The sequence below is a fragment of the Diorhabda carinulata genome, chromosome X, assembly GCF_026250575.1.
Source record: "Diorhabda carinulata isolate Delta chromosome X, icDioCari1.1, whole genome shotgun sequence".
Lineage (NCBI taxonomy): Eukaryota > Metazoa > Arthropoda > Insecta > Coleoptera > Chrysomelidae > Diorhabda > Diorhabda carinulata.
Genome location: NC_079472.1, coordinates 21,553,651 through 21,569,162, shown reverse-complemented (window position 1 = coordinate 21,569,162; position 15,512 = coordinate 21,553,651). Strand labels below are relative to the sequence as shown.

The window sequence follows — 15,512 nt, the reverse complement described above, 5'->3', positions numbered from 1 at the left end:
AAACTTTTTTGTTTCATTCCATCTCGTCTTATTATTTCATCCATTTGTTTTAATTAAACCGCAAATTTTTTTTAGAACTTCCAGATGAGGCAACAATTTGAGATGAGGAATATCGTGAATGATGTAGTACGTCAGGCGCTAGATGTTGTTTCAACAATCGATTATTTCAACGATTAATGTACATTTCAAAATAACGACAATAAATACATAAATAAAATTTATTTATCGAATTTGAAAAACGTATAAACTTAAATCCACTTTAAAGTTCAGCTCGGCCAACTTTGATCAGTAACTCATCAACCATTTTTTTAGCATCGCCTAGCAACATACTAGTGTTCGGTTTAAAAAATACCGGATTATCAACTGCAGCATACCCAACGCCCAAACTTCTCTTGATAATGATCACATGTTGGGCTTTCCACACTTCCAACACTGGCATACCCGAAATAGGAGAATTCGGATCTTCTAAAGCTGCGCTGTTGATTGTATCGTTCGCCCCGATGACCAAAACTAGGTCGGTATCGGGAAAATCCTCGTTGATTTCATCCATTTCTAATACGTCGTCGTACGGTACACCCGCTTCTGCTAATAAGACGTTTAATTGCCCTGGCATCCTACCTAAAAATTAATAAATAAAAGTTTCTTACATAATACTCGGTATGACTGAATCAATATGATTATTTCTCACCGGCAACAGGATGAATTGCGAATCTAACTTTCTTGCCCGCTTTTTTTAGTTTAGAAACCATATCGGCTATTGGATATTGAGCTTTAGCCACGCATAGTCCGTACCCAGGTACGATGATAATGTTCCTAGCGTTACTAATTGCTTCTGCAGCCTGATCGATATTAATTTCAGTATGGGTTCCGGTTATTTTCATTGAACTTCCTTTTGTTTGTGTTCCAAATCCTCCCATTATTACGTTCGTCAAGGACCTGTTCATTGCCTGTAAATACGTACTTAGAAAATCAATCGATCAGAAATTATAGTCTTGTTTTCCGAGTCAATCAAATTTCAGGTTTTACTAGATTTCCACACTATATGGCAACACAGTCAAGTTAGGTCGATAAATTGATTTATAGTTATAATAGTAAACCCAATGGGAATGAATTATGAAGCATTTTGAGCATTGGGGTAAATAAAAACAAATGGCAAAACAGAAAAAATAAAATTTGAAGAGGGTATTTTAATTGTAATAGAATTATTAGGAGTATGCCATATTTTACGATCCCCTAAAAGTTGTCTGCAAAAAAAATTCATGGTCATTGAAAATTTATGTGTACTAAAATGAATTTCAGTTATTTACCTTACACATAATGTAGGACAATATAGCACCAGAAGATCCTATTAGGGCACCGACAATGGTCATTAGGGTATTGTTTAGCATAAAACCTTCCGCGCACAGTGCCCAACCTGAATAACTATTCAACATTGTAATAACTACAGGCATATCAGCACCTAAAAGAAAACCAATAAATTATAAATAATCACAAAATTTTCCTTTTGAATCAATCCATCGATTGGTTTAAATATCGTTGAAATCCGTTCAATATTTTTCGAGTTATTAACCGTTATGCAAAGCGGCAGAAGTAGCATAGATCTTTGGTTCTTAAGAATGTGCTAAATCTCTGTATAAATTCCATCAAAACTCGGCTTATCATATATTAAAATTTTCCTTTTGACTCGCTCAATCTATTGGTTTGAACAACGTTGAAATTCATTTAAAAATTTTCGAATTATTCATGGTTATACAAAAAGATGTGTTGAATTACGGTATGTATTCCACATATTTTCATATTATCATTATTTTCCAAAAAAACGTTTATAATAAAAAAACAAGTCTCTATATTTTAGTATATGATGCAATATCCGCAGTTGATATTCAAATCGACAAACTGTTTATCACTACATTAACATTATTTGGTCTTTCGAGCCTGATATGAATAAGCGAAGCAAAAGCTAGTAACGCTAAGTGTCGATGTAGTGAATTTGATATTTACCTCCTATTGCAGCAGTCATCGTGATGCCCATGAGAGAAGACAACAGAGCTGTTGAATTAAGTGCTGCTATGCCACCTTCGAATGAAGGATCCATGAATAGATAAATCCCTGCTCCTATATTAGTTAATAATAATGCACCATTGAGGGTATGTCTAGCTGGTAATAGAAGAGGTGCTGAACTAATGATTCCCTGCAGTTTTCCATAAGCAACTAAAGAACCACTGAAAATGTTATTTTTAATCAAATATCAATGAGAAATAATGAGAATATTACCTGAAAGTTACACCTCCTATGAAAGTTCCTAAAAATAGTGCTGTTTTGACAACATTTGCTGCTGGATCCGAGGCAAACGTAGGAAAATCATTGATGAACGTAGCCACGCATGTCAAAACTGCTGCTAAACCAACTAAGCTAATAAAGAGAACCATCATAGGTTATTAATAAAGACATTACATCATTTGAATCTAAGAACATGGTATACACAAAAATTTTAAATGCCGATAGTGTGGTATTGACAGAAAAATCAAAGATAATTCATCTGGTCCCTAAATATAGAGAATAAAGGTAGGCAATATAAGAAAAAATAAACGAATCAGAACGAATATAGGACAAGAAAATAGATGCAAAAATTTTCGACATAGTAAATGAAAGAATATCAGTGCCAACTGAAACTAGCACAACGAGAATAAGGTAATTGAAAGGGAAGATGAAATAAAATGAGCAGAAATGAAACACCTAAGAAAATAAAAAACAAATACATAGAAAAGGTAACAAAACAACAAGAGAAAAAATAAAAAAAAACAATTGTTATGATAATGTAATAATGATTTAAGATAGATTTACTGGGATAAAACGAAGTGAGAGGTAAAGAAACACATAAACTACATATAAGGATTGGGTACAAATAGAAAAAAAATAGAAATTGAGGAAGGTGACAAAAGGTAGATAATAGTGCAAAAATTGAGCTCAAGAGGAACCGGTACTCTAATCCAACAACTAAAAGATATAGAATAATGAAGCAGATTAAGCTACAACAAAATTTATTCTAAAAATCAAAAGGCAAATAATCGATTAGTTTTTATATCCAATATGAATAGGGAAGTGGGGTGTTAGGTCACAAAGGAACTGGAGACAAATGAAAAAAAATTAAAAGGAGTTGAAAGGGTTTTGAAAGGTAGAAGGAGAAGAGAAGAAGAATGAATATATACAAACTCTCATTAGTTGTAGCAGCTCTTCAATCTTTAGAGGAATTTGGAAAGATGGCAAAAGGAGAAAACAGTTGTAGGAACAGGTATAAGAGGGACCAGAGACCTTATCCAACACCTACAAAGGGACAAAACAAAGAAAGACGAAGAAATTACCGAACATACCTATGAAACCCCGCTACCAGCTGTGGTAAATCTGTAATCTGGATTTTTTTAGCAATTGTTGAGCCTATAATACCACCTGCTAATCCACAAGCTGCCATCTGAGTTAAAACTTCAGCCGTTGGATTAATCTGACCTAATGTAGCTGCTATTCCACCACTAACCCCTATCTAAAATGTTGTAACAGTTATTATTGGAAAATAAAAACTATGACGGTAAATAAATGATAAAGGTAATTTTCAATTTTCTGATATGTTAGTTCAATAATCAAACATATAAAATATCTTTCCTTGCGTTTTAAAGAGGTAAGGAAAATCATATCTTTTCACATATTAGTTCCAAAAAATACTATACAAATGAGAATCTTACTGAACCCACTATTTATTCTTACTATATCAATAATCATAAATATAACGCACGTTTCAGTAACCAATTATCATCTTCAGTTATATTTACTTTAGAACAGACACTATTGTTGATATAGTGGTAAAAACTGTGTGCTCAATATGAATAGTATCAACGATTCCAAAAGTGATAACTTAGTTAATCTAGAGCCAATTGATGTGTCTCTGTCATTTTGTTTTATCCCAAAATGGTTAAATTAAACTGTGAATCTACGTAATTTAATAAAAAAATAATACCATTCCAAGGTTGTTTCCAATTCGTGAAGTTGTTTGAGAACTTAATCCAGCCAATGCTCCAACGCAACACACAGAAGCTGCAAGATATGCAATGTCATGAATTTGTTCTAAACCATTGACAGCAGCCCAACTGTAGGCACCAAGAAAAGCCGCTGTAGGGAGGAGATATAATGAATTGTATTCTTTGGGATCTCCGGGTCTAAAATTATCAAGGTTGAGGTTGATATAATCAATTTCCAATAAAATATTCATAAAAATAGTAAAGATTATCATCAGTGGAAGAAAGATAAACATCCAAGTTAGGGTAACAAAAAACTGTAACCAATTTCTGAATCTACAAAAAAATATACAATATATGAATCAAATAGTGATAAAAAAGGATTCTGAATATTTTTTTTCCAACTGAAAATTACTTATAAAAGAATTCTTTTTCAAAATTACCTTCTAAACATGCCTAACATACGTTTGGTTACTAAAAAACCTCCAAAAACGTTGATAAACGATATAAACGCCGCTGCCGCGGCTAGATTCTATAAGAAAAGAAATTATTGCATTTTCTGGATCTTGCATATTAATAATATCTTCACATATTTTTTAACTATGATGTTACCTGTACAGAATTTGTGGGAAAATATCCACCGTTCATCAAAAGTAATCCACCAACGGCAGTTATACCAGAAATTGCATTTGTTACTGACATCAAAGGTGAATGAAGAGCCGGGGTAACCCCCCAAACTGTATGGTATCCAACGATCCCAGCAAGTGAAAATATTGTTACCATTGTTGTTAATTCAGTATTCGGAGAGACAATTCCAATACCCAATAAAGCCAAAATTGCTAAAAACACCGAAGATATTGAGACATTTGTCATATCTTTTGACAAGCTTTTCAATACACTGTTCAAAGAAAGTTGCCGCCGATGAATTCAAGTAGAATACAAAACAAAAACTTGAAACTTCTGGAAATTCTGTAGACAAAGCAGTAATGGTGAATCTGCAATTTTCTTAAAAAATTCTGTCAACTCGTTCCACCAACTCATCTGAAACAACAGATTTGTGTCCTTGGCCCCCATCATCATTCGAAACTTTCGACACCATTCACGCACAACACCATTACTCACATACACACGACTCATTCTCCGATGGATTTCTGTAACACTATAGCCTTCAGCCTGAGGAAGACACTTTGCAATTCATACTTAGCGAGAGCATCAATAACATGTTTACGTGGCTGTAACACAACGCCGACTGACGCCTGAATGTCACAATGGCGGAGTGTGTAGTGCGAAAGCTTACATCGCATACTCGCTTTCTTCTGCCTGCGTAGAGACTGCACGGAGCGATCGGAGGTTAAAAAAAACGGGCCCTCCTAAATGATGATAACAATATATCTTCGTACAATAGCGTAATGATCAAGATATTTTACCTGCAGAGAGTGATAACGCTTTATTAACATCAGCTTGGAATGGTGATATTTCAACTGGTTTTACTGACTGAGCGTGATGGTCCTTTTTAGGGGGAACAGAAACAGGTATGATTTCTGGCGGAGGCCACATTAGTTTTCCTTTATCTAAAATTATACTACCACGTTGGATCTCATCATCTAAGTTAATGAAAAAGTGGTTCTGTTCACCTGAAAATTAGGTCATTGATTTTTTTGTCCTACTGTATAAAAATGGGACTTTTTATTAATCAAAGATAAGTAGGCAGTAGTATTTAGTGTAAGAATTTTTTTAATCAGTGTCAAACCATCTTTGCGACAGCACATTTATATAAAGTGCCATACAAAACTATTACGTGCGCGCTACATATATGTATGTAGTAGCTGCATTTTTCTATAATTTTTAATCCAATAAACTGTAAGTATATTTCATTTTCATTATTAATAAAAAAATGTCCGTTTTTTTTCCTATTAAATAATAGTATTTATTTTATTAGTAATTTCAACATGAGTGAAAAAAGAAAAAACAGTAGCATCACCGATTTTTCTAAAAAGAAACTAAAAACTAGTATCGAAGATGAATCAATGACCCAGGAATTTACAAAATTGAGTCAAGTATCCAACACCAACTTCAACGCTGATCAACTGGAATCTGTCAACGTCAACAAGTACTTATAATGATAACGATAAGTCTCGTGGAGACGAAAATGTGGTTAGAACAGATTAGACAGTTTCTTTGGTTACTTTCCGAATCCGGAAAATTAGGTTGCTCTATTTAAACAAAATACAACACTTAGGGGTATCTAAAACCCGTGGTGTAAATATTTCAAAGGAATGGAGTTCCACATCCGTTTCTCACTACGGTAAAGATAAAAAATCGCAGTTAACGTCATTAAGAAAAAAAATTTTAGAAAACAACAGCGTATATTAATTCAGAAAATTCAGAAACAGCAAACAGCATCAGCCAATAGAAAATGTAATAGACAATTTAAATAAGGCGACTATTAAGAGCACGTCTTTAGTATTTAGAACTGCTTATTATTTAGCCAAACACGACCGACCATATTCGGATTAAATTATTAAAACAAATGGAAAGATTTGGATTCTCATTGACGACTCTACAACATTAAGTAGTAAATAAAAGTAAATAAAATCAGCGAACCACGAGAACCGCGAGAAGTGGAAAAAAATCTTGACTGTCCTCCAAAATTAGATAACGGGTTATCGCCAACCTTCGTTAGAAGAGGGCACCCAAAGAATAAGAAGAAATTAGTCTTCACATATTAATTTTTAAATTCTGAAATTTACCAATAATATAACGTGGTTTTATCAAGGAGTCAAAAACGTTGAGGTTATTTTTAATACGATAATTTTTATGAAATATTATTCATACTTTACCAATGGTTAAGAGAAATTTTGAAATATTGTTGGCATAAAGTGTCGAGCTTTGTGACGGAAGTTTGCTTAGGAAATCACTTGCATCAACGTGAACTACTCCATGATAGGTATAAGTTTCCCCAAGCTTAGTCGTTTCTATATTTCCTCCATAAATTGAAGCTAAGTCAACTACTACACTACCAGGTTTCATGGACTTTATGTGTTCCTAGGAATCAATGAGATCAATCAATCAATATTTTGTACGAAATAGATTTGGAGCACGAAATCTGTTTATTGGAATCTTCTTTATGGGTACTTTCCAAAAACTTACTTTCAAAATAAGTATTGGTGCTTTCTTCCCGGGTACCGCCGCAGTTGAAATAATAATATCAACTTCTTTACATTGTTTCGAAAATAGAGCTCGTTCGGCATCTAAAAATTCTTGTGACATTTCCTTACTGTAACCTCCAGCAACAGCACCTTCTTCCTAAAATTCGTAAAGAAAAAAAAATTGTCCATATCTCCTAGAATTATAAATAGTCGATAGCCATATTCATTAAATCATCATATAAAAAATAGAGACAGAGACACATAAAAATTTGTTCTTTTCTTAATATCGTTTACAAAATCGTAATTTACATTGTCAAATACTTAATGAAAAACATTTCATGGATTCAATAGTATTTTTAATTAAAAAAATTGGAGGATAATTTATTTTATGTCGTAGTTTGGGTTAAGGATGGCGGCAACTCTAATGTGGCTACACTTTCTCTATCAAGCGACTGTATTCCAATAGAAGCCATCTATAATTGAGTAGCGGAACTATAGACACACGGTCCTAGAATACTTCTCCGTAAATATTACTAGCAGTCTGTTAATTTACTAGTTATCAAGCAAAAACTGGTGAGTAAATAATGCGAATATATTCGATAAATTGTTTTAGTTAACGCCTTTGTATTAAAACGTTGTTTTGCAAAAAAAAATATTAAAAAGAACAATAACAACTTTACCAATCGCAAAACATTGTCGTTGGTCGTGCCCATAGAAAAAAACAGAAACAAACTATTTGCTACAATTCATTCAACAGACACCAAAGTTCACTTGTTTTAAAAAATAAAGGTAGGTATGTAAGTATTATTCTTACCTTTATAGTGATGGTTAAAAATTCTGCTCCCATAGATTCCACTTGTTCTTTCACTGCTGATCTGGAGTCAAATGCTCTGACAATAGCACCCATATTTTTAGCCATACCACAAGCTGCTAACCCCGCTACACCACCTCCTATCACTAGAACTTTTGCTGGAGGAACTTTTCCCGCAGCTGTTATCTGACCTGAAATAGCAATTAGGTGCTTCCATATCAAGATATATTGAAAAAGTTGTATGTATGGATTTGGGATCTCGTATACGAGACCAAATATACGCGACCCAAAGGATCTATTGTGTCCCCCTCCTTTCTTGCTGCGATACTGGAGAACCCAATGTTTACAACTGATCAATCAATCCTACTCCTTTTAAGAAGTCTAGAATGTGTGATGACCTTAATTGCCAGAGATCTTCGTCTTACATTTCATATGCTCCCAGGTCTAGTACTCTGGGAATTCCTTAGTGTTTCACTACTTAGGTTGATACATTCAGCAGATCTACTGTGGTTATAATCTCCCAGAAGAGCCTTCGCCTGTCTCAGACTTGTATATTGTCCCAATAAAGGGTTTTGCTTCTATCTACTTATTTTTCCAGTGCTTTTTAAAGTGCTGTGTAGCTGATACCACAGAAGGGTTCGGGTCTCATGAAGGGCTTGCCTGTCAACGCTTTAGCTATTCAACTATTTCATTTCATTGAAGACGTTATATTGTATGCTTACCTGGAAAAAATCTAGGAAAGTAATTTGCAGCTTCAATCACTGCCCTATATCCTTTTACGTTAGCCATTGAACTTAATGCATCAAAAACTTGAGCTCTTGATATTCGTGGAATGCAATCCATAGCTGAAAGAGGTGACACTGTTGTAAAGAAAGCTTTGATCGGTGAAAATTATATTTGAAGCTCTCATATATAGAAAGTTCTATTTTTAGTTCTTTTTCTATAATTTTATACTACCATTTTAATTATTTGAGTAGAACTGAATGTTAATATGGCTAGGCTGGCTATACGTCCCGTTTTGAACGGGACAGTCCCGTTATTTTAGGCTTTTGAGGTTGCCTCATCGATTTACGGAAAGTCCCGTTTTGAACGGGACAGTCCCGTTAATTTAGGCTTTTGGGATTGTCCTGTCGGTTTACGAAAAGTCCTGTTTTGAACGGGACAGTCCCGTTATTTCAAGCTTTTGGGGTTGTCCCAACGGTTTATGAAAAGTCCCGTTATTTTAATCTTTTGGGGTTGTCCTGTCGGTTTACGAAAATTCCCGTTTTTTGCCAGTAATAAGAAAATTTAAATTATGTAAGTTTCATGAACTATAATTGAAAACTGTTACTGGTATACATGTTGTTACAACAAACTATTTAATTTTGCATAAACATGCTTAACTATAAAACATTTTTATTCGTTTTTGGGTTAGGCAAGTATTAAACAAAATATTTTACACTTTTTTATATTTTAAAGGCTTTGAAATTTAAATGCAAAATAAATGTTGGAATTTCCGGCACATTTGAGCTCTTTCCTGTACCTTACACCTCAACCGCAAAAAAATAATCTGATTGTCCCGTTTTTGTACAAAGACTTTATGGCTCACCTAAATATGGATTATATTAAAAATATGAATTGCATACTTATTTCTACTATTAATGAAATTAATTTAGAATATTACCAAACACAGTGAGTTTTTTGGCTGCCAACTTATCGACAAGTTTTGGATTGAAACCAGGAAATATAAAGGAAATAAGGACAGCTTCTTGTTTAAATTTGTCGGCTTCATCAAGCTCTGGTGGTTTTACTTTCAAAATGATATCTGAAACGTCCTTCAAAATAGTACAAAATATTTAAAAATGAAAAATTCCCAAGTCATTGAAAAATACTTTGAACTATAAGTCAACTGTTTATTAAATAATAATTCTTTTCTAAATTGATCAATTATTCAATTAACATTTGCAAATCATCTTCATTTTCCATTAATTCTATAAGGTTAAAAATTAATCCTTAACTAAATATAATGACATAAAGTTCTACATTCCTCAACTATTCTGATGATCATACAACACAGTAAGTAGTAGTTTTAAAAGTATATAATAATAATAATAAGAATTTTTTTTAATAATAATACACAGACAATAAAATCGGAGCAGAAAGAAAAACAATAATATGGGTCATACAAGTACAGACACACAGAAAGGTACTAGCAAACAAACCAAACCTAATAATAAAATATAAGAAAAGAAGACAATGCCTATTGATAGATGTAACGATTCTATCGGACTACAATATAACACAAAAAGAAATAGAGAAGTTACTAAAATACATTAAATTTAACTTAAATAAAGTGTGTAGGTCTATTTGTTTGTCTTCTCTAATTTTGCAAGAATTTGACTTATGGCATGTGTTACATTGGCTTCGAGGACCGTAAAATTTGTGGCTTATATTTATATATCTGCGGCTTAAAAAACCCTTAGAAGAGATTGCCAAATCTCAAAAACTATTTCATATCATCTCCACGAGAGATGACATTCAAATTACTCGCGCAGTATGTCAAAGCGTAATCCTGTTAAAACCACATGTAGTGCTCGCCATTGACTGTGATATCCCGTCTGTACAGATATTGGTTCATGATTTACAATATCTAATTCTCTCAGTAGGACTATAGCACGTGTTGTTGAATACACTATTAGTCCATGATGATTTGGCAAAATGACAGCCAATTTGACAGATGTAACTTTGAAAATATTATCACTATCAATTGTCAAAGTCCCTGTTTATAGTGTGAGGTTCCATGGACCATTATATTAGGTCATGGTACGGACAATATCTTCAAATTATGATACCTGCCTCTGAAATCGGTTGAGATTGAGAAAATTCTAGCTTCATCAAAAAGCAGAATTCCACCCTTCTAGATTTGTTGAACATTAAGAATTCATGGAGAAGTTACATAAAATAGTATATCATTGACAATTTTGTTGTTTCTTACCTGAATTAAATACAGTATTAAGGTCTGTTATAGTTGCTCCCGCTTGTTCATAATCTTTGTTTAAAAAATGCGCCAAAGCACCAGCATCTTTTTCTACATTAACTTTAAAACCTTTCTTTATTAATGTTTGAGCTACAGATGGAACTATGGATACTCTAAAGGCAAAAAATGTATTTTATGAAAAAACAAAGTAAAAAAATTAGGAACCATACAAATGAGTAGTCTGCGCCTACATTTTTCGTAAATTTTCAAAAAAAAGAGTAAGTTCAGAAATAATGAACACGAAATTCTGAACATAAACAAAACCCAAGTTATAATGAACAACCACAGCAAGTGGAGAAATAGAGATAAATCGGTGAGAGAGAAGCTAGTTATTTAAGATATTGTAAATATCGTTGAAATAGTTAGAATAAAATATTGAAATGTAGAAGTAAAATGAACGATATTAGAAAAATAACAGAGGAACCTGTAATAAATAATAAAGAAATAACGAATAAACTAATGTAAATGAAAGATAACAGAATTACATAAAAATAATGGCAGCTGAATCTGGTAAAAGAAGATGGCACATAAATTGATCAAATATCAAGTTCCTTCTTCTTCTTCTTCCTACTCCATTTCTGCAGATTGCCTGTTCATTCTTCGCAGAATGCCTATTGCCTCAATTGATGGAAGATTATCACTCCAACCTTTTCGTGGCCTTCCCATACTTCTTTTTCCCAGTGGTGAGTTGTCTCGTGCTATCCTTACTATTGTTTCCTCACTCATTCTACTTATGTGTGCGTGCTTTCTACTCAGTACCCATTCGTTAATATTTTTCACTTTGCATTTTTGCTTTATGTCGTCGCTACGATCCCTCTCTAGGAGCGTTTTTCCAGTAATTTTTCGTAGGACTTTCATTTCGCTCGTTTCCAGGAGCCTTTTTGTTTTTGCTGTATTAGGCCGAGTTTCTTCTGTGTTCGTCATTATGGGTCTGATTACAGTTTTGTAGGTTCTTGACTTGGCCTCAATACTTATGTATTTGTTTTTCAATATAGTGTCGTTCAGACATCCAGCTGCTCTTGCTGCTTTTATTGTGTGCAGCCTTACCTCTGTCTCAATATCACCATATCCAGATATTTGAAATAAGATCCCTAATGGAATAAATAAGAGAGAATGGACAAATTAGGAACATTCATTAAAAATCTCACATCGCAAAATTTATACAATGAATTTATTTTAGAGTATAGAGGAATTTATCAATACCTAATACTTTGTTTTTAACTTTTCGTCGAATAATATTCTCACCTTTTTTGGTTTCTGGTAATTTCCTTAGGTACTCCAATTGTCAAATTGGTGTAAGGAATTCCCTGTACCGGCTTTTTCGGAGGCTTTACTTCATTGGATTTTTCAAAAAGAATTCTAGTAGTAGAGAAATTGTGATTTCCAGGAAGTTTTTTAATTCCGTTTATAGGGGCTCTAGCTAACCTAAACCAACAGATCATGATTCACACTATTTTTTCTTTCTGAATCCACCATTGGAATTTGCCTGTATTCCAAAATAATCGTTGGATTATTATTATATGCCAAAATATAGTATAAAATCTATCACATGGTAAGTATGTTATAAATATCGCGAAACAGAAGGTCGAGTGATTTTGTCAAGGGTCAGTTTTTCGAGCAAAATTACTAAAGGAACAATTTTTAGTTAAAAAGAAATTTATCCTTAAAAAAGAAGCTTCGATGTTTTTGGCAAGATAAATTAACGACCGTAGATATGACTGAAGAACAACAATAATTATCTATATTGATACAATTAAATTATTCAAATGAACAGTTACTAAATACTCAATTGTTATAAATTGGTTAGGTGTACTGATTTCAAATTTTAAAATTTTATTCTCTGGTATTCACACATGTAGAATATTCATTTTGATTTTTCTCACTCGAGGCTCGTAAGGAAGTAACATTTTCGTGATGTTCAGGATCAATTTTGAAGTAGGGTTTGATAGAAGATGATGATGAGTGTCCAGTTATCTTTATAAGTTGTTGATCACTTATTCCTGCTTTGGCTAACTAGGAAACTGTATTAGCACGGTTGGAATGATTGGTAATTTTATTATTTGTAATGTCGAGTCCAATTTTAGTTGCAAAATATTTGGTTCAAGTAAAAATTTGTACCAACCTTTAGAATTGTTTTTCCAAAAGGGATTTGGAGTTGAAAAAAGTCGTTCAGATGTAGGTAAATAATAAAAGGTGTCGACCAATTTTTTTTAGTAATGTTAGAGTCAAAGAATTAATTGGAAAAAAATTATTAATGTATTTGAAAAAAATATGCAGATAATTAAATGTGCATAGAGTTGAAATGTTTAAGCTCTTTAATTCTTCTAACTAAGTCGACAGTCAGATCTGGGTAAATAAAAGGTGTCGACCAATTTATTTCAGTCATTTGAGAGGTTCTAGTTTCAGAAAGTTTAAGACAAATTAGAAAAAAAATATATTTTTAATGGTAGTCGACTCAGGGTAGCGAATAAATAGAGCTTGTCGACGTTTGACATTTCTTTTCAACTTATCAGAAACTTTCGTTTGACGTGTATTTCATAAATTACAATTACACCTAAAATAAAAACCGGAAATGACGTCATAATTATGGATGCGGGCAAAATCAAGCAACTTCAGGGATGTGACCTCTAGACCTTTGGCTTTATTGCTCATCCCCAAAAATGATTGTATCTGATCCATAGGACTTTTATACAGCCGGCTCTCGGACTATATGTATGTCCTCCTATTGAGATTAGCTTTTAATAAATAAAGAGTTTTCATAGCACTTCTGGGTTGAGCTAGCGTATAAACGTAAACTCAGAATAATATGGTAGATTCCCAGTTGATAAAACTAAATTCAATCAGGCAACGGTAGTACTCCAAAATCTATTGAGAACTACAATAATAAAGAAATACAAAACTACCTACCTGAAAAATCTGTCGGCTACACATACAAGCTATTATTCACTTTGGAAGGCAACAAAGTAAATAAGTAAATAGACCACAACTAACCAACCCCCCTTACGCACAGCAGATAGACAAAAAAGCTGGTGTGCTTTCCAAAGACTTAATATTAATAAAAATAACTTACTCGAACCAAGAAAAATGTCTTGATTCAACATTTAATCTCTTGAGTCGAATTAGCTGTTTGTTCTGTGTAAATTCCATAGAAAATTTTTCATAAAAACTAACCTTAACCAATTTTTGAAATGGATTGTCTAGACTTTTTTTCGTCTCTAAAATTATGGCGTTTCAAAAATTTTGCCGCCTTTCAAATTGTGCCACCCTACGCCTATGCCTCACGGGCCTAGGCGTAAATCCATCACTGCACACAGATTATAGTTTTCTTTTCTACCACTGGCTGTGCAAGTTTTTGAGAGTGCACCAACGGTTCATTGCTTTTTTTTTAATCTTTATTTTCTTTTTCTAATAATCAGTTTTAAATAGAAAAATCAGCGCTTCCGAACACAACTACTTTCCGCGAGAAATTCTGAAAAGTGCGCTCTACTAGTAAAAAGTCTACCACTTCAAATTGATGCCATTTTTGCAACATTACATTCTTGTATCTACGTTTCATATTATGAAATCAAATTGATTTATAATTATATTTGAAAGATATTAATTGTTTTTTTAATAAGAGTATTATATGGAGTAGTGGTTTGTCATTTGGAAATTGTAGTATAATGAAAGATATTTACATGAATAGATTTTTTTTAAATAACATATTAAAACATTTTTTTAACTTACTTGCAATATTTTTAAACACTTTGTTATTAATTAATTAGATTTGAATATAACTAAATTAAAAAATTGTTGTCTGTTTATCATAATAAAAATGACAATGACATTTTAGTTGATATCAAATAAATATACAGTTTGTCCATTTACCCATCGACAGCATGATTTGACAACTGAGATAAGGTAGTTTAGGGAAAAAAATTAATATATTACGCAATCTAAGAAAACAGCTAATCCTTGGGGTGCACGAACCTTCGGCAGGGTAACGCGACGCGAGTGTCATCCTGTGAGCAGTCATATAACAAGGCGTCGGCCATATTGTTGATGCGTTTCGAGGAGAGGACAGACCGGAGCATTGCTAGTGACTATTGTTTGATGAAGTATGGCATTTTTGAGGGGAGATAGTAAGAAAATGACTCATCATAACCATGAGTGCTATCAGAAGAAAGTTCAGGAGTGTCATTGTGACCCGTTTGAGCTGCGGTAGGAAGATAAGGACCAGTGGCGACTCGTGACTGAATTAGACAGTATCTCAGTATCTAGTTTTCCGCACGACCAAAGTAGCTACGAAGAATTACAAGAGTTTAGAAGCTCATAATTTCTTCACCTCTAGCCTTATATTTCCTCCTCGTGTGAAAGTGCTGCCAGGGGAACGTGTGATAGTACTATGCAAGTAATTCCTCTTGTTCGTCTGGAATCAACATTTAACTGTTATCACATTTTTTCTTAATGTCCTAATAACTTTTCTTCTCACTTTAATTGCTTTCAATGCTCCTAAATCATTTTATGCGTGTCCCTATATATTTCCATTC

The 15,512-nt window shown here is 33.2% G+C and overlaps 2 protein-coding genes across 3 annotated transcripts in view; one reads left to right on the top strand and one right to left on the bottom strand.

The window, feature by feature from the left end:
• Positions 1–221, top strand: part of LOC130900966 (probable multidrug resistance-associated protein lethal(2)03659) — a 36,929-nt gene extending 36,708 nt beyond the window's left edge. For both annotated transcript variants that reach the window (XM_057811997.1, XM_057811996.1), the window contains one exon: positions 76–221. In XM_057811997.1, the coding sequence (XP_057667980.1) occupies positions 76–177 (102 nt within the window). In that variant the 3' untranslated portion in view covers positions 178–221. The remainder of the gene's footprint in view (positions 1–75) is intronic.
• LOC130900967 (NAD(P) transhydrogenase, mitochondrial-like) lies at positions 205–14,824 on the bottom strand. Its single transcript, XM_057811998.1, has 18 exons — positions 14,710–14,824; positions 12,229–12,469; positions 10,942–11,096; positions 9,631–9,771; positions 8,690–8,812; positions 7,971–8,158; positions 7,158–7,313; positions 6,848–7,052; positions 5,435–5,641; positions 4,620–4,846; positions 4,451–4,539; positions 4,010–4,208; positions 3,372–3,538; positions 2,275–2,412; positions 2,002–2,222; positions 1,308–1,459; positions 689–947; positions 205–618 (listed from the first exon to the last, which is right to left on the bottom strand). Exons 2-18 carry the CDS (start codon positions 12,423–12,425, stop codon positions 260–262), a joined length of 3,183 nt encoding a protein of 1,060 aa, XP_057667981.1. The 5' UTR covers positions 12,426–12,469; positions 14,710–14,824; the 3' UTR covers positions 205–259.
• Positions 14,825–15,512: the final 688 nt, after the last annotated feature.

Excerpts from the sequence above, each read along its gene's own strand:
- LOC130900967 (XM_057811998.1), bottom strand. The coding sequence starts at position 12,425 with ATGATCTGTTGGTTTAGGTTAGCTAGAGCCCCTATAAACGGAATTAAA. Across the intron at positions 9,772-10,941 it reads TAATACTGTATTTAATTCAG|ATATCATTTTGAAAGTAAAA; the intron begins GTAAGAAACAAC and ends AGGACGTTTCAG. Across the intron at positions 5,642-6,847 it reads AAAATTTCTCTTAACCATTG|GTGAACAGAACCACTTTTTC; the intron begins GTAAAGTATGAA and ends CCTAATTTTCAG.